This window comes from Lindgomyces ingoldianus, assembly GCF_010093535.1.
Source record: "Lindgomyces ingoldianus strain ATCC 200398 unplaced genomic scaffold BDR25scaffold_18, whole genome shotgun sequence".
Classification (NCBI taxonomy): domain Eukaryota; kingdom Fungi; phylum Ascomycota; class Dothideomycetes; order Pleosporales; family Lindgomycetaceae; genus Lindgomyces; species Lindgomyces ingoldianus.
The window spans coordinates 614,423-638,478 of NW_022985179.1; the positions used below are offsets into that span (position 1 = coordinate 614,423).

Genomic DNA, 24,056 nt, shown 5'->3' on the forward strand with positions numbered 1-24,056 from the left:
ATGAAAGGTGGGGTGTATGTACAAATGCGAGAGGGGGAGGGAAGGAGAGAACCTGGGGGGGTGGGAAGCACGCGATGCTGGGGGAACATCCTGGGAATCTAAACCATGCGACTAAGAAGGATACAAGGATCCGAAAAATCAAGTTGCGAGCGATCGGAAGGGGTCGGTAGGATAGACACGGATACCGCGATGGTGTTTAGGTGGGTTTGGCGAAGAAGTATCCACCCTCTCGGAAAGCGCTGAGAGGCTCCGTCCGTCCGTGAACTCGATGTTGGGGTCCCAAATCTCAAAATGCACGACATGCAGTAGTTCGAGATAGCACGCGGCTACTGAGCCTAATCCCCTCAACGTCTTTGAGAATCGCTCCACTGATGAACCGAAATGCAGGTGCACGGCGGATAATTTCAATCTTGAAAGATTCGCCACTGATAAGATCGATGTATACCAGAATTGGTCTACAATTCCATGGCATCAACATCTCTCATTAGAACAGCCATCTGGGCCCTCTTTGCCGCTTCTGCCAGCAATCCATACTCGTTCAAGTATGTATTCGTCTCGGCAGCGGTCCGGCCAGCTCCATCCCGGTTTGGCTGGTAATGGTAGGCCGCTGGTCGCTGTGTGAGCGGAGTTTTCTGATGCACCTGGTGGCTCTGTTGGCTGTGCGGAGTCTTTTGCTGCTGCTGCTGCTGCTGCTGCTGCTGCTGTTGTTGTTGTTGTTGTTGTTGCTGCTGCTGCTTTTGCTGGTGACTTAGCGAGCCAAAGAAGCCCTGGTGGTGTGGGTGCATGGAGGACGGTGATGGTAGCGGCGCCGAGGAGGCGGGCGACGGCGAGGCGAGACTGGAGGAGCTGCTGTAGCTTTGGGAGCTTAAGCTAGCTGTGCTGGAGGATGAGAGGTGGGACTGGAGGGGAGGGAAGGCGGGGCGGGTAAACGATCGTGCCGGGTTAGTTGGTTTGGACATTGTGCTTGGGTGTGTTTGTTGAGATGCAATGGTGGGTGAGCGAGTCCAGCAGCGTCCTGATCTATCTCTTTGGTGTTCGACTTGGAAGGCACGAGGCACAGAGGTACTTAAGCGCGGGCGCGGTCTTGCTGGCGATGCATGGAATGGGAGACAGGCTTGTGAACAGGCCTTGAGCAGTAGCGAGTGGATCCGTTAAGTGAAAGTGGGTTGGCGATATTCGCAATAAGGGACAGATTGCCAACGCGTCCCGTAGCAGTGAGCGACGGCTGAATGCGACTTCTGGGTGCGGAGGGGAAAGAAGGCAGAACCCCTAGATGAGCAGGAGCAATAGGCGGTTTGTGCTGCCGAGGCAAGAGCAGTTCGAGTGTGTTGCATCATGGTGGACGCCCACAAGGCCAGCCAATCCCCGCTCCCATACAACGCGCCCTCCCAGCCTCGCCGCCCCCCTCACCCCTCCCCCTACCCCCCCACTCCCCCCGTCTCCAGGCTCAGCCTGATCTTTTGCCAGAGATACAATTGCAAATGCATCCGTGAACATGCCGGTGAGAATGCTTCAGTTTCCTCGTTCCTCGCATAGTTGACCTCTTCCAGCTCGTCCTCGTCTCCGGCTATCCGTCGTCCGGCAAGACTACGCGTGCCATCCAGCTCAAGGCCTTTTTCGAGTCCAAGATCGCCAACTCCCCCACTGATGCCCGAGTCGCCAGGCTGAAAGTGCATCATATCAACGATCAAACGCTGGGCTTATCGCGACACGTCTACCACACCGCTAAAGCCGAGAAGGATGCTCGGGCCGAGGAGTATTCTGCTGTAAAGAGAGTGCTTTCCCGCGACGACATCGTCATCGCTGATGGTCTGAATTATATCAAGGGCTTTCGCTACCAGCTGTACTGTGAGGCGAAAGCTGTCCAGACGCCCAGCTGCGTGGTCAGTATATAGCCCTTATCTTGCCGCTCCTTGTTGATTACACGTCGACTGACATCTCGGAGGTCCATATAGGCACCCCCATCCAGAAATGCCGCGAAATCAATGAGAAATTACTCGAGGACTGCGCGGTCGACGGCGGTTATGAAAAAGCGGACTTTGAGAACCTAATCTTTAGGTATGAAGAGCCCAATGGCATGACGCGGTGGGACAGTCCGCTCTTCACCGTGCTGGACGAGGACGAGACGCCGCCGTTCGACAAAATATGGGAGGCACTGGTAGGCAGTGACGGGAAGGTTAAACTCGTCCGACCGAACCAGGCGACGGTATTGGTACGTCTGAGGCCCTTTCCTGACCGGCTGTCAACTGACAAAGTTCCACAGAAGCCAGCAACTGAGCAGAATTACCTCTACGAGCTCGACAAGACTACCTCCGACATCCTCGCCCAAATAATGACCTACCAAAAGGACCACGCCGGAGAAGGAGGCGGAGCAGTCGTCGTAGCTGATGTCGAAAGCCAAATTGAACTCCCAGCGTCCCAGATGACGCTCCCTCAGCTTCAGCGCATACGTCGGCAGTTCATCACAATGAATCGCCAACACTCTTTCTCTAAAGCCCGCATGAGGGAAATTTTCGTCGACTACCTAAACGATCAATTCCGACGATAATCGCCACGAGCAAATCCGCATTGTTTTGTGGAGCCCGCCTTTGCCACGGACGGGACCATGCATCTCGCAGGACCTTCCTCGGCGAAACACAAACTCCAGACCCACTGTTCCTCTCCTCCGAAGCCGGACACAATCATCACTGGACAGGTCCACATGCCTGGGGCGCGCCCGCGAGGAGGAAACGCTCGCGTGTTGCAGATGCAGCCCAACAACGGCGTCAACAATGCCTGTTCTGAGCACATCCCCTTGCCTGTCCACGACTCTCCGATATCTTCCGGCCTCGATGGTACCCCAGAACCAGCCTTGTAAGGCCCCCCAGCCTCTCGTGTTGGCGCCGAACGAAATTACTACATTGGAAAATTCGGTGGTGTGACACAGCACCGAATCGCTGTTTTCCTAGGTTTCTTCTCCACATTGTCCACATTGGAGCTTTCTGCGAACGCGTGCCCTCTCCGCACATTACCGTACCCCAGGAATTAGGTATGTCAATGCTTTTGCTTTGGCGAGTTGCGGAGTCACCGGCTGCGTGGTTGGAGTTTCCCTAGTCACTAGTCGGAGGGTTCGGAGGCATGGTGTTGAGGACTGTGACAGGGAGTCGGCTCCGAGGACCAATGATTGGTGGAGGGAAGCTGTATAAGCATCGCAGACTTCCGTTTTAGGATTTGGAAAGTTTTGTTGGCGCCATATGCGGCTCGGCTGATGAAATGCGTTCTCTTTTTCTCCAAGGCTGCATTACCACTATCATCCCTGTTCTGCATTCCTCCTTGAGTTCCAGATGCTCTGCATCTCGGCGCTTTGATGTTTGAACCCTTTCAACTTTCTATTCGTACCTTTGTGGGACTCGTAATTAGAGACACCACAGTGCGAGCCATGAATCGAACACCCAGGTCTCCCATGGCACTGTCGAAGCTCTTGGCTCACGCTCAAAGTCGCAACACCTAAAATCTCACTATCATACGATGTTCGCCTGGGGACTCTAACTTCAGTTTCATGTCCGACCCTCTCTGTCCACAGTGCACACAATGCCACCACAGCCATGCAACTAATAACACCACACACAACCCAACCATTTGGATGGTGCCGAACAAAGCGCCAGAGAAAGCCAAACGGCACCGCCTCAAACCCTCCAATCCCACTTTCTCTCGGCAACTGGATGGCGCGTGGTTCGATGGTTCGAAATTTGCTTGATGACGTTGCACGAAAATAGACAAACCCCGCATAAGGCAGGCCGCCAGTGGCAGTTTCCTCATCCTCATCCTCATCCCTTACCCTTGGCTCCTCGTTCACCCTTGTCTTCCTCGTTTCCCACGTGGCCATCGGATCTGGGCCTTAGCCACTAAAGCCTCTAACTGGTCCCATCCTCCGCCTTGACCTCATTGTCTCAAGAACTGTGCATTGAAGGCTTCCCGCTCCTTTCTGCCGGTCCACACGCCATGCCGCACCCTTCTACTTGCATTAGCATCGAGATTCGCGATGGCTAACGACTGAGGGGCTGCGTGATGGTGGTACGATGGGGCTATCTGATTAGCATCCTGCCCAGACTGGCTGTTTAGGGCAGCCGAGTCAACCTTACTCATGAGAAGTCAGGACTTTTTGATCGGTGAGGTAGGTGCGGTGTTGAGTCAGGAACACGAGGGCGCTGAGCTTTCGAAGGATTTGAGGCGAATGGATGGATGATGAGTTTGAAAGTGTGGCCGAAATACCTCCGCGATGCGATGCTGATGCTGCAGAGCAGTGGGTCGGGTGGATTCGCAACACGCACACACCGCAAAATTTTTGATCTTGCTCTGGGGCACCCCAGGATCGCGGTATGAACCGGAGCAATTCTGCCCGATATCTATGGATCGCTGCTGTGGTGCGGAATAAACTGGGTGGAGAATGCTCCAACTCCTGGCTTGTATGGAGGCAGATCTCTGGAGTCGGGAGTGCATCTCTGTAAGTGGGCCACGGCAACGGGTCGGGTTGATGGGGAACACAGACACAGACACAGACACAGACTCAGCCAGATACGGGAATAGCCTTGGAAGGTCTTGAGATTTTTCTGCCTGCTTGATCGTCTGAAAATCTGGGGATCATCTGTGCTTGTAGCGGGGATGTTAACGATCGAAGAAACCTCTAGCTGGGTAGGGTGGCGACGATTTTCGGGGCTATGGGTGGCGGGTTTAAAGTGTTGATGATCCAGCGCCATGGTGATGGTGTGGGTGTGTGTTTGTGCTAGAGCTCAGCTCAGCTCAAGGGATGGAGGGGTTTGGTTCATGATCGTTGATGTCACTTGTCACTTGGAACGGGAGCTAAGCTCTGTAGTCAACGAATTAGAGAGCTCAAGCTCGAGTCGTGTCCAGTGTCAAGGTCACACGAGCAAGAAGAAACTTGTATCTGAAGTAGATGTGCGTCGTTTCCATACGTACAGAGTGAGCAACTACCATACCATCAATGGTTAAGCCAGACTCTCATCAGGGTCTGCAACAAAGAGCACAATTCCAAATTTGAGAAAAAGAAAACAAAAAATCCATATCTACCACGATCGCCAGAAGGAACCCCAAAACTTGCAGGTGGTTGCACTGTAGAGAAACAAGTCCACTTTATGTTCAATAAAGCCCCTGACAAGGGCTGAAGAAAGGAAAACAGTAATTAAAGGATAGGACGCCTATGAGGCAAGCAAAACAGAGGAGCAAAGAAAACAAAATACAAAAGCGTGATTTTTAGGAAAGCGCTCGCGGTATTGCGAGATTTTGGTATCTCTGGGTTTCAATCGCAAGAATCCGAAAAGCGTGGGAGAAGACAGATAAAAAGACACATCGAAAGGGAAACATTCCAGGAGGAAAGTAACCACCCCCAGGTACAACTCCTCAACCCCTCAGACACCTAAATCCCAGCCTAGAAATCCAGATAGAAATCCGTACCAGAACCCAGAACCAGCCGTATCCGGTACACTGATAAGAATCCAGTCATGTCGGCATAATTTTCGTCTTAATTTCACCTGATGTTACAATCCAAAGTTTCCGTCCAGGCCTGCTAATCCAATCCCGCTGTTAGGCGTACTCATATCAGGAATCATGATCCCTTGATATACCCTTTCGTTGCCGGGCGTTGAACCGAAATCTCCAGTACTATAGTTACCAACGAATTCCTCCCCACTTGTTAGGCTTTCATCGCTGAAGCTGAGAACGCTTTGCGGAGGCGCCTCCCCAGTATGTCCCCCCCAATTCCAAACACTAGGCGACCAGGTAAGGTTTGTTTCCGCGCCTGCGGATAGTGGTGGGCAGTCGAGGAGAGCGTCTGCAGGTGGTCCGCCGTAGATGGTGTCGTAGATATTTGTTTGACCATTGTCGAGGCTTGAGAGGAGGCGTTCCCAGTCAGAGGCGGAAACTTCTTTTCCACAAGTATTGTTGCCGAAAGGGTAGTTGGCCAGAGGATCCGGGCCGAAAGAGAGGTAGTCGATGTTTGGATTCTGGCGGAGGGCATTGCTGGCTCGACGTTTAGTGTAGAGTGCTAGAGTGGAGCGGTGAGTGAGGGGGCTAAGAGTGGGTTCTGAGCGGGCGCCTGGCTCAGAGCGGATCGAGTTCAGGCTGGTTGACGATTGGTTGGCGTGGTGACCCATGGTTGGTGTGATGTGGGGGAGTGTAGCACGGCGAGGTTCATTCGCGTCTTGGCGAGCTTTTGCGGCAGCAGGTGAGAATCGAGCCGCGATGGCCTTTAGAGACTTTTGCGTAGCCCTGAATGTGTCTAGGGGTGCACGCATGCTGCCTTCGGAGTTGTGTCGGGAGATTGCTGGAAGGGGAGCTTGGTCGACGCGTGCAATAGAGACCATTGCATAGCCAAGACGGCGGAACTCGACAGCTCCTGCGGCAGTACCCTGATCTAGCATCTCAATAACAGCACAGACGAGACGATTGCAATCCTTGATCAGTTTGCCTTCGCGATCCAAGTTGAGAGTCTGGAACAACAGGCCAAAGCCAGCTTGGACAAGGACCTCATTCCGGTTCAGGCAGAAAGAGAAGCTCAACTTGCGCTCATCAAGGAGTTGAACGATTTGGACGATGTGTTTGCAGGCATCGCTGACAGCAACCATTGCCGAGGAGCCCTTGTCCCCAAGGTTGGCAACGACAGCTGGGCGATAGATCAGGGAGCGGATGTGATGATATGCCAAAGACTAGGAATCGTTAGTTCTTAAAACGTACACATGATGCTTGGAAAGGAAACATACTAAAATCGGCGACCTGCTGCTGGTAACGTTGGTGCTAGGCTTGTCTTGTGCAAAGGTAAGCTTGAGGTGAGGGGCCAGGTTGTTGAGCCAGTCTTCCAACTCGTCCGCAAGAGAAGTCATAGAACGGAAGGAGATCTCGTGCGACGTGGATGCGGGGTAGAGCTCCGTGAGAACTTTTGATAGGATACGCGATATACGGAAGAGTGCCAGGGCGCTCGAAAGCTTGGTGAACTCTCCGGGAAGAGTTGGCAAGAAACCCTTCTCGGTGACGTATTCATCGTCAGCATCAACGGGATACTCGCAATGAATATCCTCTTCTTTGAAAAGCTTGGGCAGACCGAGATGGGCGGCAGACAGACTACGAATGATCAGCACTAGTGCAGAGTGTTTTCAGAATTGATATTCTCACCAGTCGACGGTGTAGAGCGACCAGAAGACCTTCTTTCTGGTCTCACTTGTCAGAGCTCCAAGCGCGAAACGTTTCTGAGATTGATGCAAGCCAAGGCGTTGTGCCAGACTTATAGCCAAGCCTTTGTACTTGAGCAGGCGCGCATAATCGGCCTTCAGAAGGCAGTGGATCTGAGCCAGGACAAGGCATTGCAGGGTGGCGAGGTCGTTGTCCATCAAGAAGCTCTCAATGGCATTTTGCCACTGTGCTTCGAAGGACTCGACGTCTTGGCCGTCGCGAGGCTTGTGCAGGTTAGTAGCGGTTCTGTAGTGTAACGGTGGTGGGGGTTGCCTACATCGCTTGACAGTGCAGCAATACCAAACACAAGATTAAGATTTGCAATTGACTTCTTGTCAACCATGGTATCGGGACTGGCCACGTACTGTTCGTACAGCGAAAGGAAAGTCGGCCGGTGCAGAACTGGGAATAGGGGTGCCCATTCCTGGAAGAAGATGTTGATCATCTGGTCGGAGACCAACCGTGGTGGTGCCTTCCATGAGATGATGCGTCCAGGTGAGCGCGTCGCTGGCGGTTTAGAGCCGGAGCCGAAGAACGCGTCTGAGTTAACGTCGGCATTCAGACGACCCGTCTCCTGTGCTCTTTGCTTGAAAGCCTCTGCAAAACATCAGCGGTGGGCATGAAGAAGGGCATTTCAGGCGGGGCATACCAATAAGCGTCCTTCCACTGGACGTGCCGACAAAGTAGGAATCGCGGTTTTCGTCGTCAAGCAGCAGGGGCGTTTGCTGCACCTTAAACATGTCTTCCTTCTCTTGCGACTCCTCGCGGTTGTCAGAACTTGGCGATGGGGAACTCGATGTTCTCCTGGGTGAGGGATTTCCCTGTGAAGAATGCGAGTGTATCCGCGAGAGCATGTCTATTTTCTCGTCCTTCTCGTCTAGCAGCTCTTTAAGGTCGCGCACCTCTGCTTCCAGACTACGCACGCGCTCCTCCAGTGACTCCGTGTATCCTCTGGGGAATGCACGACGGCTGAGCTTGTCGCTCGTCTTGCACTCGAAGCCGACGTTCACACATTGCGTGCAGCTCGGGCGGATGCCATCGCAGCGTATCTTCTTGGAGCGGCAGCGATCGCACGCTTGGGCAATGCGGGTCTGGGCGTTGGACCCAACTTTGATGACCTTCATGGGGAGAATGCCAGGCATGATTGCGGTGTTGTTCAGGTTGCGTGAGATATTTAGGTCGTTCTCTGTCCGGTCTCAGGCCCCGGAGGGAAATCACGTCAAATGGGTGTCGATGCAGGTGCGACCATCCGGATGCGTCGGAGTGAGGTTGATGTTGTGGTGTGTTTGGGCTATTTGGTCAAGATGTCAGGAGAGATGCGTGGTAGCGACAAGATGACAAGGTCGGCGGGGATGAGCACATAAAGGGTCCAACAGCGAGAGCGGCGTACCGGCGTGCGCGGTGTGTGGATGCAGCAGACTAGCAGCGGCTGGGGCACGAGAAGTAAGATGGCGGAGGGAAACGAGCGTCTGGGGCAGCGTGTGGACGGCGATGCGGGGAAAACCCGCCTGGAAGGCCTTGAAAGCTCCCCCTGTCTTGCTGCCAGAGGCTTCGCACGGCCTTCTCACAAGCGTCGCGCGCACAAACAGGCCCAAATGGCGCCGGCGAGGGATCCCCTGCAAGAGCCAATATCGCACTTGGTCCGCAGTCATGTCTCCGTTCCTTTTTCGTGCGCTCGTTGCCACTAATCCCCTCTGATGCGATCAGCGACGAGGGTCCAGCGCTTCTCTCAACACTCTGAGCCGTTGCCTGTCTGCTGTCATCAATCGCCATGATCCCTCGACAAGCGCCCATCCACCTTGGGTGAGTCGCTATTCATGGCGTTGCGGGGTGCCGGTGGCTTCAGGAGAGATAGCTCCACACACTTCTGCCTCGTGCTGGAGGTCGGCCCGTCCGCTATAATTGCACGCACTGTGCCACCGAGCCCTAGCGGCAAGCCAGGCACTCAAACCGTCCACCGTGGCCTCCTCTCTGCGAGATTTGCTCTCTATCAGACAGCATCCCTCTTCCGACGAGGGTGTCGGCAGGGCAATTATCTGCCAAGGGATCGCTCTGGTGTTCCTGCTTTGCTCTGCGTTGCTCTGCTTTGCTGTGCCATATGACTGTTCTCTCGCACATCCACTTTAGGTGCCGCAGGAGCGCCTGTTTATATTGCAAGCTTGATGGTCGCTAAGGCACATCACTGTTGGGTCCAGCCCAGCCCACTCTATCTCTCTTCCAGAAGCTGGTCAAGACCAACTCTTGGTCTGCACCCTGGTCCATGATGGCCATGCGGTGTGATCATTCGACCCTGGCCACTCGTTTATGTTCAGGGCCCAAGTCTGGAGCACACAATGCAGCGATACTGGGCAACGTTCTTCGTGCTCCACGGCTTACGGCCAAGGCGAAAACTCTGGAGGGAAATTTGGCCTCGTCGTCCTTGGTCGGCCAAACAGGTTGTATTTGATCAAAACGTATTTAGGAGTATTTTGTTGATTGGGCTTATACAAGGCTCTGTGGATATAGTTGGATAAACACCGAATAGCTTCCTCCGGGAGTACGGAAGGCCGAGCCGTCTGACTTCTATGGCACCCGCGCACATATAGGAAATCCTATGCTCCTTCAGCATCATCAAAATTTTCGAAATGGCACTCTCAATCTGTGCCATTTCTGCATCAGAATGATGCCTAAGTGGCGTTTGCCGGCAGCAGCGCCAATCGTTACAAGAATTTGAAGGCTGTCTGGGAAGACGAAGAGGTATGAATGGCGGAGAGCCGACGCTTACGCAGGCGTCGATATGCTTGTCAGATGTCCCTGGCAGTTTCCTAAACAGTCGATCTCTTAAAGTGGTTGGGAGCGATGGTAGATTAATAGGTGCTACCGGCAGATATGAGTTTGGTCCATCTCTCTCCATGCCCTCAAAATTGGGTCGCCTGTGAATAATGACACCAATGTGGAGGTCATCAATTCCCTTAGCTGAAGTCCACCTCTTCTTCGCCCTCTTCGGCTCTCTCCTCAGAAAGGCCGAGATAATGTTTCACGACCTCTGATTGAAGGAGTGTCCCTTTCTGATTGTGTGTGATTACGTCAGTATAGTTAGACGCTTGTTAGAACTGTATGTGGGTGGGGGAGTGGAGTAGCTTCGGGAAGAAGTGATGATCTCGTGGCTAGCGGGCTGCAAGTTGGGAATAGACACGACTTACCTGATCTTCGAAGTCGTCCCTGGCCATCTCTAGCATTTCAGATTCGAGACTGCGGAGTCGGCCTGCGAGTTGCCAAGGGCCTTCCCTTATAGACACATCCCGTTCAGGATTGCCTGTTTCTCGTAGTAGCTGAAGCTGACTCCTCACTCGGTTCTGCAGAAGAATAATAGCGCGGAGTTGATAGACATCCCACAGCGGATCCGCTTGCAAGAGCTCTCGAAGCTTAGAAGTATCGGTCAGTTCGTGATCTTTCCAAAACGCTTGGATGTCTTTCTGTCCATCAATGGTTTGTCTAAGCTTAAAGCCCAGTCCATCCTCTTCGTTAACAGCGACCAACCATATAAAGTCGCTCTCCCAAGCCGTGTGGCCATCCTTTTCAAAAATTCTAACTCCTGGGGCAACGTTCGCAACGGCGATCTTGGCTGGCCTTAGGGGATCACCAGCAGGGATATCGAGGTCCAAAAACATAACTTTGGCTGACATCATTGTTTCTTCAAGGAAACCGTACGAGAAGATGTTCTCGCAAGCACCCTTGTCATCGCCGTATCTGGAAGACATCAGCATGATGGGTGTAGCAAATTTGTGCTTGTGTTGAGATCCTCATACGTTATTGTGACCTCGCCGTCTTTCTGGATTTCTTTCCCTTCCTGAAGGAGGAGTAAGCCACTGCCACTATCGTCAGTCTCGTAGAGTGCAGCTGTAGCGTCTCCAGAGGCATGGTTAGCCATATCAACGCAAGGCACCATACAGTCTCCAACGCCGGGAAACTCCAAAGCGCGGGACCGGTACATAGCGTCAAGCCGCATCCAGTCTTCAAAAGTTAGTTGTCCCTCTTCTTCATCCCACCAATTCTTTGCGCACCAATCAATACTCTCGGTAGCTGTCCGGACTGCGTCAAATTCTCGAAGTAGGCTATTCAGTTTGGCACGAACTGCCGCTCTAAGCGTTGTCCCAACGAGAAGCTCTTGTTCCTCTTCGGTCCAGAAGGTGGGGAGTAGTTCGTCTGGGAGGAATTTGATATACCTGAATTAGGATTAGTCCTGAAGCACTACCCACAGGTAACCAATATTACTCATTGAAGGGATTTAGGACACCAATGTCCTTTATATCAGGACAGGAGATGGTTGCTTGCATGAGCAGGAATATCAAAATAGCGCCTCGGGCTTTCTAAGATGTGGTTAGTAACTAGGCGAAATACGGGGAGATGATCTCTCACATATCCAAAATCTCCCACGGCATCGAGAACTTCTTTGAGATGCCGATCAGATTTCGCGAATATGTCGACAGTCTGACGAGACAGGATAAGATCCTTAGGCACCATGATCAAAGGATCCTCTTTACCGCCCCGAAGATCACGAGTCGCAATCACGGTCGACCCTCGCTGCTCGAAGCCAGACATTTGTCCAATCGTAGTGCCATTGAAAGTAACACCGTGAAATTCCGCCCAAGCAGGCAAAGCATCGATTGGCTGCCTGAGCCAGCCTTCAGCCCTCCCCCTCCGAATCATTTCAAGAAAAAGTCAGTTTTACTTGCTACGCTATTGATTCCGGCTACCGGGCAATGCGATAATGGCCCTTCTCGAGAGCCAGGAGTCCTTTGGAGGAAATGTGAAGTGGGAGGTTCCAAAATAGAGGGAGTACGGCAACGAGGAATGGGAAATAAGAGGGCTCCAGGGTAGGGAATAGAGCGGAAGTGCTTAGAGTTCAAGCTCCCGAGCTGAGTACCAACCTTGGTTTACCCGGTCGTGTGCGATATGTTGCTCTCTGGTGAGCTGGTGACAATCGATTCTCGGTTACCAGATGGCGCAGGCCTAACCTACAGTAACAAACACACAATTGAATTCCAGGAGAGCATCACCTCGAAAACCGCTGGATGGAGCTCGGCCAACCAAAGCAGTGAAAGGTTGTCGTTGGGGTGAGCTCCCAAACCCTTGTGCATGGAAACTCGGGCGGTCGTGCGCTATCCTAAAGCGGCTTAGCGTTGTTGACGTCGCGAATTTCAAAACAACATCCAAAAGCTCATTTCCAAACCACCTCGCTCGCCCATCCACCATCCCCAGGACCCGCATCTTTACAATTATTCCTTTCTGCAGCGAGGACGACCGTCGACCAGCATTGGGCGACCACGACAGTACATTCCACAATTCTGACCACACACCCTCACCTCAAACTCTGCCGAGGCCGCTGTTCTGCTTCCCTGGTCGTCGCAACTGCTCTCCTTGACTTTCGCAGCTTCCAGTCGATCTTTCCTCGAGTCTGGGTAGCCCTCGGAGGTCGCGCTTTCTGGAATCATGTCTGCGCATACGAGGACTGCTAAACTGCCCCAGGGCACTACGACCAGCTATGGGCAGGTCATCGAGTACATCCAAGGTATGCACCCAAACAATGCCCCAAACATTGTCCCAGATGTTAGGGCTTGAGACACACAGAATATTAAGACACTCCCGCCATAGATCGCTTGTATCTCGCCTCATATACGCACCCGCCAGATGCTCATACACCGTTTCCTTATCCACGACAGAGTCGCTCCCCAAGCAAGCGGTCGTCCAAGGCGCATCCTGGCCCCATTGCGACCGGCCCGAAGGTCCACCCTCCTGTGTACTTCACCATCGACAAGACTCTTCTGTATAACGCATTCCATGCCGACTTCGGACCGTTACACATCGGGCATTTGTACCGTTTTGCTGTCCAGCTGCACGAAGTGTTAGGGGATCCAGCGAACGAAGAGAGAGGAGTGGTGTTCTGGAGCAATGCCGACTCAAGGAGTATGTCCGCTCATATGCACTCGTATTAACAGTCCACTTGCTCACTGCTCTCTAGGCCGCGCGAATGCTGCTTGCATATTGGCCTGCTACATGGTCTTGATCCAGGCATGGCCTCCTCACCTTGCACTAGCGCCAATCGCTCAAATGGACCCCCCCTGTATGCCGTTCAGAGATGCAGGCTATAGTCAAGCCGATTACGTCCTAAATATTCAGGATGTCGTCTATGGTGTCTGGAAGGCCAAAGAGGAAGGTCTTTGCGGGCTAAAGGACTTTTGCTTAGAAGAGTATGTTTGCCCCTCAGAGGCTCTTTTCACAACTAACAGTCGTAGGTATGAGAAGTTTGAACGGGTGGACATGGGCGATTTTAACTGGGTGACCCCAAATTTCCTGGCCTTCGCCTCACCACAACATCAACCCACCCACGTGATACCCCAATCCGCGCCGATGTATTCCACTTTACCAAAGAACATCGCCGAAGTTCAAAAGTCATCTCTTCCGACATCGTTCAAAAATGTACTTTCCCATTTCACTGCACGGAACATTGGCCTGGTCGTGCGACTCAACTCCGAACTTTACTCCTCATCCTACTTCACCGCACTTGGAATTCAACATTTGGACATGATATTCGACGACGGAACCTGCCCCCCTCTTTCACTTGTGCGAAAGTTCATTAATCTCGCTCATGAGATGATCACGGTACGGAAGAAAGGTATCGCTGTTCATTGTAAAGCAGGGCTCGGCCGCACTGGTTGTCTTATCGGAGCATACCTTATCTACAGACATGCCTTTACCGCAAACGAAATCATCGCGTATATGCGTTTTATGCGCCCAGGAATGGTGGTTGGTCCACAGCAGCACTGGCTCCATCTGAACCAATCCACTTTCCGAGAGTGGTGGCACGAGGATACAATGAAAGCAAGATATGCTGAGATGGCGCCCTCGACGCCTACGAAATCATCTCACAGGCAACGTCTTGCAAGCAATGGACAAACATTCACTCCTCCCAATGGATCTTCCCGGCGGGCTGCGCTCGGTGAGATTGAGTCGAATGAGCGAAGTAATACCGGAACGTCTTCAATTGGTATTCAAGAGGACAACCTCCCCGCTCCAACGCCCGGTCAGCCGCGCAAAACGAGCAAGCTCTATGGTACTGCCAGGCAATCTCCACAACGTGTGAATGAGAACGAGCCATTTGTAAAGCCAGATACTGAGGTCGTAGTACAGCGACATACTCAGCTCGACTCTGAAACGGAAGAGGAATTTCATCTCCGGATGATGATGGCAAGGAGGACTGCGTCACGGTCGCCAAATGGGAAGGAGAAAAGGCGAGCGATTAGCTGCACCACTACAACCTCGACAACCATGACCGCTTCTTGGAATATGAGTGGAGAAAGCGATATTGAAAACACCGCCCCACTGGGTGCCCGACCAAAGACACCGGGACGTGAGAAGAGCGGCAGTGGACGTGGTGACATCAACGTTGGCAAAATACGAACCAGTCCAAGTCGACGAAGCACCGAGAGCAAGAGTGGCGTGAGGAAGACTAGCGGAAGAGTAGGCAGCGTTGGCAATGCAACCATGACCCGACCAAAGCCATAGAAGGTACCACGGCGTTTGACTTGAGAAAAGCATATGCATCCTTGTCGGTGTTTTGGCATGAATGGCGTACTGGGTTCGTCTTCTCCGTCATGAGCTTTCCTCTTCCTTCTGTCACAAGTCACTTGAGGCGTTATGTCCCCGACAACATTCAACTAGCATCTGGTCGATACACATCCCACTCTCGGAACTTGGGGAGCGTTTGCTGGGTAAGCTTTTTTGGCCGTTAGTGTGAATATGGGTTGGGCTATTTTTGATTTTGGTCGGTATCGGGCGTGTGGGCAGTCTAATCTTTTCTCTCTTTTGCGTGTTTCTTGCTTTTCGACTCACTGTCTGCTTTTTCTTGCGGTTCTGTCATCTCTGCTTCGGCGGTATTATTATGACTGTATGACATAAATGAGAGCGTAGTCTTAATCGTTCGATCAAACCCATTACTCAATGCCCCTCTGCTTCTGTGAGGGTGGCACTTTTAGGAGCGTGAGTTCTGACGGCTTTAGGGATTTTGTACAGATGCAATATAGGACTGAGCCTGGTGCGACTAGCGTCAGAAGTCTACATCTTCTTGACCTTTTTTGCATTTTATTGGCAGATTCCAGGAAATTTATTCACAGAGTCCGCGTTCCAGAGGCCACATCAACATACTTTGCTTCCTCCAAAGGTGTGAAGAAAAGGGCATCAGCCCTCATGCTACCCTAAACGGCCCTCATTCAATCCTCAACCATAGCAAAAATCTTCCGGAACCAACCGACCGCCTGCTCTTCAGCCTGCATCCCCTTCTCATTCTCAACTGGATCCGTCTGGCTTCCTCGGACCGCAAACCCATGTCTTGCTCCTTCATACCAAACCACTTCATGCTCACCCTCGCCCTTTTCCATCTTAGCGCGTAGGATGGCTTCGGTTTCATCGACCTGCGACTTCGGGTATCGCTTGTCTAAAGCCCCCGCGGCAATGCTCGTCGGTTTCTGGATCTTCTGGATATCGGAAGGGATGGTGAGTTGGGAGGGGTGCGCGGTGTATGTGGCATCTACGAGGGGCTTGTCGGATGATTCCCCTTGTTCAGTGTTCCAGGCGAGAATTGTGGACCATTTGCCTCCCTAAATGAAATCAGTATGACAGTTGGTTCGGGCATTGTCGTCCACTTGCACCATATTTTCAGGGGCCAAGGGGGTTTGTTTTAGAAAGACGACGGGAACGGGTGGGCCTTACCCAACAGAATCCAGCTGCCCCAAGAGGGATATGTGCTGCTTCGTCCTTTCGGAGAGCGTGGAAGAAGTTGAAGATTCGGGGACGCATAACCGAAGGCCGTGTGGCAATGCGAAAGGGGATGATGTACCATATGCATTTTAGCAAGTGCCAGAGTGCAGAAAGACCGCCTGCGTCGAGGGCATGGATGGAGATTATGAGTTCGGGTGGTGCAGCGCGTCCTGTGATGGGTGAGCTGTTTGGTGGTTTTGCTGTTGTGCGACGGGAGGATGTAGATAGCTTAACCTACAACCCTAAATGGGATTTATGGTACATGTTCACAAGGGAAAGGGCAGAAATATAAGAATAGAATATGCCAGGCGCCGAGAATGAGATAGACGGAGTGAGAAGGGAAGAGTTAGGAACCTGGGTCTAAGTAGGTGCTTGAAACTCGAACTTCAAAGATGCAGACCTACCAGCCATGAACTCGGGCAGATACACAAGCCATTCCCCCTTCTGGGCATAGTTGTCCGCAAGTATCCGATTATTTGAAAGCTCCCATCCAAACACATCTGGCAAGATTACTATTACGCCTTTTGGCGAGACACCCTGAGCTGGCTCGGCAACGTAACAATCGAGTCCATGGACCTTCGCCACTTTTCCTGTCGGGGTTCCTTGGTGGATTTCTCCTGCTACACAGCACTGGCTTGACATTTTCCGTGAACTCAAACTGGAGCACAGTCGGTCAGGGAGAGAATGGTGGTCGTCGTTTCAATGAGTGGAAATAAGAGAAATTATTAGCGGCGAGGATCCGACGCAGGTAGAAAGCACGAACGGTCCTGGGGCTTCTATATGCATTGGTGGAAAGTCTAATTGAGTAATAGGCCCCGACATGCCCACGTATTTCTACAATACCAAATGTGACCTGGAGGTCAAAAGGGTGAGGTTCCACTGTCGAACTAATCAGAATGCCGGGATCTGCGTGCAATGGCGCAATTAACTCCGAGTGAAAGACCTAACGCCGATTGAGGTTCTGAAGACTTGCACCAACTGCGACACAAGCAATCAAACTTTGACCATGGTAGGCTGGAGTCACTATGACACGTGGAAGCTAGGATCATAGTTGATAAGTGCGTAGGTTCACGCAGAAGCGTCGGCGTTCGGAGAGGGGCTGTCAAAGAAGGTGGCCTATGCGCAGGTGTTGGAGCAGGCAAAGGCGTTGTTTGAGGGCCAGCGGAACTGGGTGAGTAAACGCTTCCCCCAGATATCAGATTTCTGTTCTGGAAAGCCCCTTTGACAAAGTCTTTAGGTCTGGTAATCTTCTTCCCAACTTCTTCAGGTTACCGCGCTCATGCATTCAAGGAAGTAATCTCTCCAATACCGCATCGCTTCTTTATCACGCCCTACATTCTCTCCCCTCGCCCTCAAAGGCTACTAACTGGTGTGGTTTCTACGTCATTGACCCCAAGAATCCCAACCAATTGATTCTCGGCCCGTTCCAAGGCCATGTCGCGTGCCAAACAATAGCTTTCGGAAAGGGTGTGTGTGGAACCGCTGCAGAAACGAAGATAACGCAGGTCGTAGAGGATGTGGAAAAGTTTCCGGGACATATAGCTTGCGATGGAGCGAGCAAGAGTGAGATTGTAGTCCCTGTACTGCGGGATGGAAAGGTAGGCAGGGCGCGGTTTTCACGATGGACAAGAGCTGATGCAGAGATAGATGGTAGCAATTATAGATATCGACTGTGCGGAGCTGTCAGGATTTACTTTAGAAGATCAGGCTGCCTTGGAAGAGTTGGCGCGTCTTCTTGCAGACTCTTGCGACTTCTGATGTACAGATATTTGTGCCGGGAGAGAGCCAGTTCTCAAATAGCTCTCTAAACCGTCTCGAGTTTCGGATGAGGTTAGCATATGGTAAATTTGACTTTGCCCGGTATGGGATGTGTGTGCCTTTCCTGTAGCCCCATCTTTCTTGCAGAGATCAGTGGTTCCAGTTATTGCCTCGCTTCTCCCGATTCCGCCACAGGATCGGGCCTTGCACGTATTCATAGCTCAACGATGCTGTCTTCACCCTGAGTAACCCACAGAGGACACCGCCATCTTAGAGATGAACACATTCGAGCGCTCTAGATTGCCTGGATTAATACACGCCAAAGGAAAGCCGACCCGCAGGTTGATTATTCCAAATTCCGTCAGCCAAGTGCGGCTCGTCGTGACGTTGTCGGCGGCATGACATACAGGTAAGGTCGGGATTCTTTCGGAGCCTCCCCGCACCACCCCTCCATCTGCATGCTGTACTCTCTCCACGATAGGTATAAAATCCCATCAATTTCTACAGCCATACCCCCTTACTCCCCATTTACCTTTTCATTCCGGCAAGCAATTCGAGCACTTAAGCATCTCGCATCGTCCTTCGCCTGGCTAACTGTAGCTTACACAACCTCCCGTCAATTACACGCTTCTAGAATGGCAAGCAAGCCAATTGCGACGCTGGATGTAAGATATTTTCATGGTGTATATAGTATGTTGACTGATTGACCAAGGCGTCACTGATTCCCCGTCTGCCGCCTTCTGCCCCGACACTCTTCGAAGCAAAGAAAGCGAAGAATCTCAGTTTCGAAGCCATTGCGAAGGAAGTCGGCCGAGACGAAGTAGCGGTTGCTGCTCTGTTCTACGGGCAATCGCAGGCCTCCCCAGAGGATATTCTGAAACTCTCGCAGATTTTTGACATTCCCTACGAGCAGCTCGAATCCCAACTCTCGGGATATCCAGATCGGGGAAGGACAATGGACATGCCGCCCAAGGAGCCACTGATTTACCGTCTGTATGAAATCGTCCAGAATTACGGGTACGCGTACAAGGCCGTGCTGAATGAGAAGTTTGGCGATGGCATCATGAGCGCCATCAGTTTTTCAACCAAGGTGGAGAAGGAGACGGATGAAAAGGGCGACTGGGCAGTCATCACCCTCAGAGGGAAATGGTATAATAGCTTCTTTATGTTTAGGGTACAGTAACTAATAGCGACTTCAGGTTACCTTATTCCCGATTCTGAGTAGCGTTGAGTAGTAATCCATAGCGTAGCCTCTCGTAGTGAGAACGCTTAACTGCATAGTAGCACTTGTTCACCAGTATATTACTGTGTCGCAGTCAATTAGAGAATGAATATCGGTCGCAGGCTATTTTCACTGACTGGGCATATTTAGGTTGCATAGCTCAGCCATGGCTAGAAGCGGGCACTTTGGCATCAAGCTTCTGTCGCACGTCTAGGCACAGAACTGTCGACAAATCTAGGTCATCTATACCCAAAGAATATTCTATATAAAACTGGTCAACGAGCCTCCTTGTAGCTGTTGAAGTTTACAGGCTCATGTTTCGTTGACAGGTTTGTCGAACCTTCGTTCGCGCCTTCTTCTTGTCTACGGGTCGTCACCTCAACCGCACAACTCTCGCTCCTGCCTCTTCCGATCTCCCTTTCACCGACATTCCATTGGGCCATCCTATAAAGCCTCCACCGTCCTCTTCTTCAATCTTCCTTCTTTCCTCCCTAACGTGACTCGAAACTACCTACCATCATATAGGTCTGCTGGCATCTCTTCTCTCGTGCTCTTCGTACCAGGCTTCATAGCCAGGACCGCTCCATTCGGCAGCACCTGACTGATTTTTTCATTCGACTTCCTCCACAATGACTGCCACCCTCAAGCCGATCAAGCGTGTCAAGTGCACGTACCAGGACTGTCAAGCTTCCTTCGACACCGAGAAGGAGATGAAGCGGCACAAAAAGTACTCAGTGGAACACGATTACTGCCAAAAATGCGATGAAGACTTCGAATCTTATGATGAGCTAGCCAACCACAAAGCCTACCGCCCAGACAATCACGGTAAGGCCTGTCGAGTATGCGGTGAGGAGTTCAAGTCTGTATCCGGCCTGAAGCGCCATATTGAGCTCGTACGTGCTCTTTAGTGATGTGCGAGGCTAGCATCCATTAATATCATATAATAGGCCCATCGCGTGGATCAGAAACTTCCTTGCATAGGCTGCGGCGAGGAGTTCTATCGTGCTTCCCTCCTCATCGAGCATCTAGAATTCGGACACTGCTCCATGATATCCTCCTCGCAATTCCAGGGGCATATCGTGCACAAATTTCTCATCACTCAGCTCTTAAAAGGTGGCCCGGAGTATGACCGGTTCTTGCAGAAGATCTCAAAGCACAATGCGGCTGTAGATGATGAAGACAGCGGCGGAGTGTCTCTTGGGCTCATGGATGAGGAAGCTGAAGAACTCCATGATGTCGAGTTCCAAGCTATCAAGCCCGACATCCCAGCCGAGTCTATTAATCTTGCCGATAAGATTCCAAAGCCTTGGCCTCTGCTACCGTCTCAAGCGAAGAGTGTCGATGCAGACTCGGGTTTGCTTTCCCCGTTCTCCAAATTGTCTGTCGATGGAGATGACGACTCAACCGCAGTGGCGAGCACAGCCGATGAAAGCTATGTCTCTGCAACCAGTAGACAATTCAAGGTATGGGGTAGTGGCAGATCCTCTAGCACCCTTTTTCCGAAGGCGAAACCCACACCAACAGAATGGTCCATTGCCGAGCACGACCAGCAGCTTGAGGAAGAGCATGGAATCAACATCCTGGCGACTCGTTTCTGGGACCCAACGAGCACCGACTACAACGCAGAGCGATTCTTTGAGCCTATTACCGGTGCGTACCGTTGCCCTTTCCCATGCGAGTAAGTCTTTCCGTAAAAACATTCTCGCGAAAGATGAGCTAACCAGTTCAACAGGCAGGCATTCGACATCCCCGCTGACCTCAACAAACACATCATGGACGACCATCGAATTACAACCATGCGTTGCCCATCCTGTCTAAAGAAATACAGGTCGGCCACGGCTTTGGTCGCCCACTGCGAGAGTCGTAGCAGCAAGTGCAGGGTCAGCCAAGCAGAAGACTTTAATGTGTTCCTAGACAGACTGACTGGAGGTTTCCTCAGTGTCGATGAGAAGACCCGTCCCGAGTTCATATACAACCCCACGGTCACCTTCAGGAACTCCGAGACGGGAGTCGTAGAGCGGTACAAGCCTCCAACAGCATCATATCTCCAGTACGAAACTACCAAACCTGCCGATTGGAAGGAGCCGGAGCGTAAGACTGGGTGCACTATCGGAGGTGGAGGCGGGAATCGCGTTGGTCTTCCCCCAGCCTGGAAGTGATTTAAACGATCGAGTTCCGGATGTTTCTCTGCGGGTCTTTTTAGTGTCCAGGTGGCTAGTCGGCGGCACTCTCAGATCTTCCTGCGTCTCCTCCAATTCTGCATATCTTCCCACCTCCTCCCAAAACGTTACTCGTCCCTACCAGATTTGCTCCGGAAATGGGCACGAGATGGCCACTGGTCGAGGCCGACACGGCTTTCAAGCCTCGATACATGCCCCTCAAGTCTCCATTCCCAAATATTTGATAACCCCTCCCCACTTCAGTCAACACTGCTTCTTTCAAATTCCCAACTTCCCCCATTTTCACCTCCTCAAGGTTGCCAAAAGTTGCAGAGGTACAGAATCTTCTTCTTAAATCACATAGCAAGGTAACATCCTCTTCCGAGTAATTAGGTTGATGGATTAGTTCTTTTCATTACAAACGCGTGATAAGCCTCAATTAGTGCGAGCTCGTTTCGACCAAATAAATAACTAATTTTTCTTTCTCATAACAATCATGAATGGAATGGTGCTCGGCTTGCAGCATGTACTCTTAATGTGACTGACCATTGTATCCGCTCGTTCCAGTACCACCAGATTATCCAAATCCTGACCACAGTCCAAACTCCAATCCCAAGTAACGTCCAAAAGCGCCCGGCATGCATCCGCAATAACGTAAATGGTAGGAAGGGAAAGAGGTATGTAGTATCAGGCGTAAAGAGTAGCCAAGACCTTGACGCCAACATCACCAACCAGTTCAGTCATATTCTGCATTCTGCACAGTAGACATTCGAAATTTCAAGAATAGCCCGACTGTGAAGCTTCGAGCCTCTAAACTGGCATTCGTTCTCGCAGAGTGAGCTCATTGATGGGTGTTTTGTGGCCCTGAAACACACAGAATAATTGGTCTTCTGTTTTCTCGCTTTTATTTTCTTATACAAGAAGACATCATCCGCTTAGAAAGCTCCTAGAGACACAGGCGCCAGGATATCACGCGCTAGTCTAGAAGGTATGGTTTCGTTGGTGACGTTGGTGACAGTGAGGTTGAAGTTGCCAATGTCGCACCAATTTTTGATGGGCTGAATCCAACCGTTAGCACTCCTATTCTTCGTCTTCCCCTGCAACATGCTCCAGGGCGATATCCAGAGTGCCCAGAGTGCTTTGGGGGGGTATGGGGGTAGGACGACTTACCAAACACGTCAAATGATGACACCATTTACACTCATTCCTCCACTCATAAAAATTCTTCAACAGCAAAATAAACCCAATAAACACGGCCACCAGTGCCCCGGCTCTCGCTAACCACCACACCCACCAAAATGGTTTCCGACCCTTGAAAAAGCCCACTGGCTGCTTCACAAACTTCTTGATCCCTGGCGCGGCGCCCGAGTTCAGGGGGGTGGTGTCAACGGTTGAGTAGGGCGGTTCGTCGGTGCCGATGCGTTCGCGTAGCGCTTGTGGGGAGTGCATCAGGCATATTCCGAGAACGAGACCCATGAGGAAACCACCAATGTGACTGAAGTTGTCGAGGCCAGGAAGGAGACCCAAGACGAAGGCGATGGCGATGTCGAGGAGAAGGAACAGTAAATCTTTAACCGGACTGCGGCGCGAGGACCAGTTGTACAGTAGATCGAGCAGGACGAGGGCCAGGATGCCGAATAGCGAGCCTGAAGCTCCGACCGAGGGGATGTTAGGAGCGGCGTAGTTCCCACCGAGCACGAAGCCGAAGATGCCGGCGCTGAAGTAGACGAGTGCGAAGCGGAGGCTGCCTATTTCTTTTTCCATATCTCGGCCCAGAGTCATTTGGAGGAGCATGTTGAAGCCGATGTGGATTAGTCCGGCATGCAGGAAGATGGGAACGATGAAGCGCCACCATTGGTTGGGTTCGTGGCTGCGGTCTTTGAAGTCGGTTCCGGGGACTTGGTCTGGGACGCCGCTGCCCATCCCACAGAGCTCCTTCAGGGAGCACTGGTTGTCGAGGGTGGTTTGGTTGGGACAAGGCCAGGGGATGGGCAGTTGGAAGTCGGTTACGTCTCGGATGTTGTGCATGCAGGGAGGGTAACGAGCGCCCATGTTGATGAGGACGTAGGGTGAGGGGCCGATCATAATGTTGAACTGGGGATGGATTTCAATTGGTGACTTTGTCAACACAGCTATATTCAATCAGCATTACAAGCCAATCCAAACTTGCGCCGAGAGGGAGGAAGTCATACCATTCTTTATTATCTCCCCCACGAAAACAGCAATCTGTACCGTCGTCAGGATATACACCACCCACGTCACCCTCCCACTAAACCACCCCTTCTTCTTCTTTCTACTCTTCTCATGTCCCCTGTAGTCCTGTGGATACATGATCCCCTCCGGATCCGCATTGTACCTAGTGGGGCTCCCGTCCATTTTCCCTTGCGACTGCAGCGGTATCGCGTTCTGATCCGCAAACGGATCCGTAGTGTTATGGCTGGGGGAATCGTAGCGATGTGGTGGCCGATCTGAAGCCCCGTGGTACGACGTGTCGTTGTATCCTCCTAGCGTCGACTGGGAGTGTGTAGGGGGGTAATCGTAACGATTGTTGTCATCGAAAGGAGAATTTATGGGAGAAATGGATTGCGTGGAGTGGTTTGTGGGGACCGGGGGCAAAGGGTCGTCGGTGTGTTTGTGTGGGGGCTGGTGTGAGGATGGGGAGAAAGACGTGTTGTAGTAGTCGTTCGCCGCCATGATGAGCTTTCGGTATTGTTAATTGAGAGCCCTCTGGTGGCGAGTGCGCGGCCCGGAGTTCGCGATAGGGAAAGAGGTCCGTCCGTGGATAAGGTAGGTTAGAGGCGTAATCGGGGTTTGTGCCTGCCTTCTTTCTCTTTCGGGCCACTGGCTGAGAGAAATGCAGGTCGCTAGCGAGAGAGGAGGTGATAAGAAGGGGTTGCGAA

General features: G+C 52.0%; 12 protein-coding genes across 12 annotated transcripts; 6 read left to right on the top strand and 6 right to left on the bottom strand.

Moving 5' to 3' along the window:
* Positions 1–455: 455 nt before the first annotated feature.
* BDR25DRAFT_194892 (uncharacterized protein) lies at positions 456–617 on the bottom strand (the record flags this gene model as incomplete). Its single annotated transcript, XM_033684321.1, has 1 exon — positions 456–617. A coding segment is annotated over one exon (162 nt), but the record flags the coding sequence as incomplete, so codon positions are not given.
* An 878-nt stretch (positions 618–1,495) lies between these two features.
* BDR25DRAFT_325807 (chromatin associated protein KTI12) lies at positions 1,496–2,548 on the top strand (the record flags this gene model as incomplete). The annotated part of the gene is made up of 4 exons (XM_033692238.1): positions 1,496–1,501; positions 1,551–1,883; positions 1,946–2,212; positions 2,264–2,548. The coding sequence occupies 4 exons, from the start codon at positions 1,496–1,498 to the stop codon at positions 2,546–2,548; spliced, it is 891 nt and encodes a 296-aa protein (XP_033546937.1).
* A 492-nt stretch (positions 2,549–3,040) lies between these two features.
* BDR25DRAFT_36704 (uncharacterized protein) lies at positions 3,041–4,125 on the bottom strand. Its single transcript, XM_033696983.1, has one exon. It carries the CDS (start codon positions 3,863–3,865, stop codon positions 3,290–3,292), a length of 576 nt encoding a protein of 191 aa, XP_033546938.1. The 5' UTR covers positions 3,866–4,125; the 3' UTR covers positions 3,041–3,289.
* Positions 4,126–5,534: 1,409 nt separating this feature from the next.
* On the bottom strand, positions 5,535–8,363 carry BDR25DRAFT_226477 (transcriptional activator protein-like protein acu-15; the record flags this gene model as incomplete). The annotated part of the gene is made up of 5 exons (XM_033685208.1): positions 5,535–6,701; positions 6,756–7,113; positions 7,165–7,445; positions 7,499–7,818; positions 7,871–8,363. 5 exons carry the CDS (start codon positions 8,361–8,363, stop codon positions 5,535–5,537), a joined length of 2,619 nt encoding a protein of 872 aa, XP_033546939.1.
* A 1,413-nt stretch (positions 8,364–9,776) lies between these two features.
* Positions 9,777–11,910, bottom strand: BDR25DRAFT_334597 (SET domain-containing protein; the record flags this gene model as incomplete). The annotated part of the gene is made up of 5 exons (XM_033692947.1): positions 9,777–10,268; positions 10,404–10,950; positions 11,010–11,426; positions 11,476–11,570; positions 11,620–11,910. The coding sequence occupies 5 exons, from the start codon at positions 11,908–11,910 to the stop codon at positions 10,173–10,175; spliced, it is 1,446 nt and encodes a 481-aa protein (XP_033546940.1). The 3' UTR covers positions 9,777–10,172.
* A 539-nt stretch (positions 11,911–12,449) lies between these two features.
* BDR25DRAFT_287791 (phosphatases II) lies at positions 12,450–15,111 on the top strand. The gene is made up of 4 exons (XM_033688351.1): positions 12,450–12,772; positions 12,856–13,167; positions 13,223–13,451; positions 13,497–15,111. The coding sequence occupies exons 1-4, from the start codon at positions 12,694–12,696 to the stop codon at positions 14,764–14,766; spliced, it is 1,890 nt and encodes a 629-aa protein (XP_033546941.1). The 5' UTR covers positions 12,450–12,693; the 3' UTR covers positions 14,767–15,111.
* Positions 14,884–15,194, top strand: BDR25DRAFT_36741 (uncharacterized protein). Its single transcript, XM_033696999.1, has one exon. It carries the CDS (start codon positions 15,001–15,003, stop codon positions 15,157–15,159), a length of 159 nt encoding a protein of 52 aa, XP_033546942.1. The 5' UTR covers positions 14,884–15,000; the 3' UTR covers positions 15,160–15,194.
* A 276-nt stretch (positions 15,195–15,470) lies between these two features.
* On the bottom strand, positions 15,471–16,659 carry BDR25DRAFT_334599 (dienelactone hydrolase family protein; the record flags this gene model as incomplete). Its single annotated transcript, XM_033692948.1, has 3 exons — positions 15,471–15,857; positions 15,970–16,136; positions 16,422–16,659. The coding sequence occupies 3 exons, from the start codon at positions 16,657–16,659 to the stop codon at positions 15,471–15,473; spliced, it is 792 nt and encodes a 263-aa protein (XP_033546943.1).
* A 344-nt stretch (positions 16,660–17,003) lies between these two features.
* Positions 17,004–17,775, top strand: BDR25DRAFT_287799 (GAF domain-like protein; the record flags this gene model as incomplete). Its single annotated transcript, XM_033688352.1, has 4 exons — positions 17,004–17,026; positions 17,084–17,192; positions 17,308–17,615; positions 17,665–17,775. The coding sequence occupies exons 1-4, from the start codon at positions 17,024–17,026 to the stop codon at positions 17,773–17,775; spliced, it is 531 nt and encodes a 176-aa protein (XP_033546944.1). The 5' UTR covers positions 17,004–17,023.
* A 449-nt stretch (positions 17,776–18,224) lies between these two features.
* BDR25DRAFT_304068 (cyanate hydratase) lies at positions 18,225–19,114 on the top strand. The gene is made up of 3 exons (XM_033690129.1): positions 18,225–18,440; positions 18,488–18,924; positions 18,975–19,114. The coding sequence occupies exons 1-3, from the start codon at positions 18,411–18,413 to the stop codon at positions 18,994–18,996; spliced, it is 489 nt and encodes a 162-aa protein (XP_033546945.1). The 5' UTR covers positions 18,225–18,410; the 3' UTR covers positions 18,997–19,114.
* A 397-nt stretch (positions 19,115–19,511) lies between these two features.
* BDR25DRAFT_262767 (uncharacterized protein) lies at positions 19,512–21,238 on the top strand. The gene is made up of 3 exons (XM_033686786.1): positions 19,512–19,890; positions 19,945–20,675; positions 20,730–21,238. Exons 1-3 carry the CDS (start codon positions 19,627–19,629, stop codon positions 21,154–21,156), a joined length of 1,422 nt encoding a protein of 473 aa, XP_033546946.1. The 5' UTR covers positions 19,512–19,626; the 3' UTR covers positions 21,157–21,238.
* Positions 21,239–21,986: 748 nt separating this feature from the next.
* Positions 21,987–23,935, bottom strand: BDR25DRAFT_36763 (rhomboid family membrane protein-like protein). The gene is made up of 3 exons (XM_033697011.1): positions 23,349–23,935; positions 22,327–23,288; positions 21,987–22,214 (listed from the first exon to the last, which is right to left on the bottom strand). Exons 1-3 carry the CDS (start codon positions 23,848–23,850, stop codon positions 22,092–22,094), a joined length of 1,587 nt encoding a protein of 528 aa, XP_033546947.1. The 5' UTR covers positions 23,851–23,935; the 3' UTR covers positions 21,987–22,091.
* Positions 23,936–24,056: the final 121 nt, after the last annotated feature.

Bases quoted from the DNA above. Each gene is read 5' to 3' on its own strand.
- BDR25DRAFT_36704 (XM_033696983.1), bottom strand. From the start codon at position 3,865: ATGGCCACGTGGGAAACGAGGAAGACAAGGGTGAACGAGGAGCCAAGG.
- BDR25DRAFT_287791 (XM_033688351.1), top strand. From the start codon at position 12,694: ATGTCTGCGCATACGAGGACTGCTAAACTGCCCCAGGGCACTACGACC. The intron at 13,168-13,222 runs GTATGTCCGCTC...ACTGCTCTCTAG, and splicing joins GAGCAATGCCGACTCAAGGA to GCCGCGCGAATGCTGCTTGC. The intron at 13,452-13,496 runs GTATGTTTGCCC...TAACAGTCGTAG, and splicing joins AAGGACTTTTGCTTAGAAGA to GTATGAGAAGTTTGAACGGG.
- BDR25DRAFT_36741 (XM_033696999.1), top strand. From the start codon at position 15,001: ATGGGTTGGGCTATTTTTGATTTTGGTCGGTATCGGGCGTGTGGGCAG.
- BDR25DRAFT_304068 (XM_033690129.1), top strand. From the start codon at position 18,411: ATGGCAAGCAAGCCAATTGCGACGCTGGAT. The intron at 18,441-18,487 runs GTAAGATATTTT...TGATTGACCAAG, and splicing joins AGCCAATTGCGACGCTGGAT to GCGTCACTGATTCCCCGTCT. The intron at 18,925-18,974 runs GTATAATAGCTT...TAGCGACTTCAG, and splicing joins ATCACCCTCAGAGGGAAATG to GTTACCTTATTCCCGATTCT.
- BDR25DRAFT_262767 (XM_033686786.1), top strand. From the start codon at position 19,627: ATGACTGCCACCCTCAAGCCGATCAAGCGTGTCAAGTGCACGTACCAG. The intron at 19,891-19,944 runs GTACGTGCTCTT...ATCATATAATAG, and splicing joins TGAAGCGCCATATTGAGCTC to GCCCATCGCGTGGATCAGAA. The intron at 20,676-20,729 runs GTAAGTCTTTCC...CCAGTTCAACAG, and splicing joins CGTTGCCCTTTCCCATGCGA to GCAGGCATTCGACATCCCCG.
- BDR25DRAFT_36763 (XM_033697011.1), bottom strand. From the start codon at position 23,850: ATGGCGGCGAACGACTACTACAACACGTCTTTCTCCCCATCCTCACAC. The intron at 23,289-23,348 runs GTATGACTTCCT...GATTGAATATAG, and splicing joins GGGGGAGATAATAAAGAATG to CTGTGTTGACAAAGTCACCA. The intron at 22,215-22,326 runs GTAAGTCGTCCT...GGTTGGATTCAG, and splicing joins GTCATCATTTGACGTGTTTG to CCCATCAAAAATTGGTGCGA.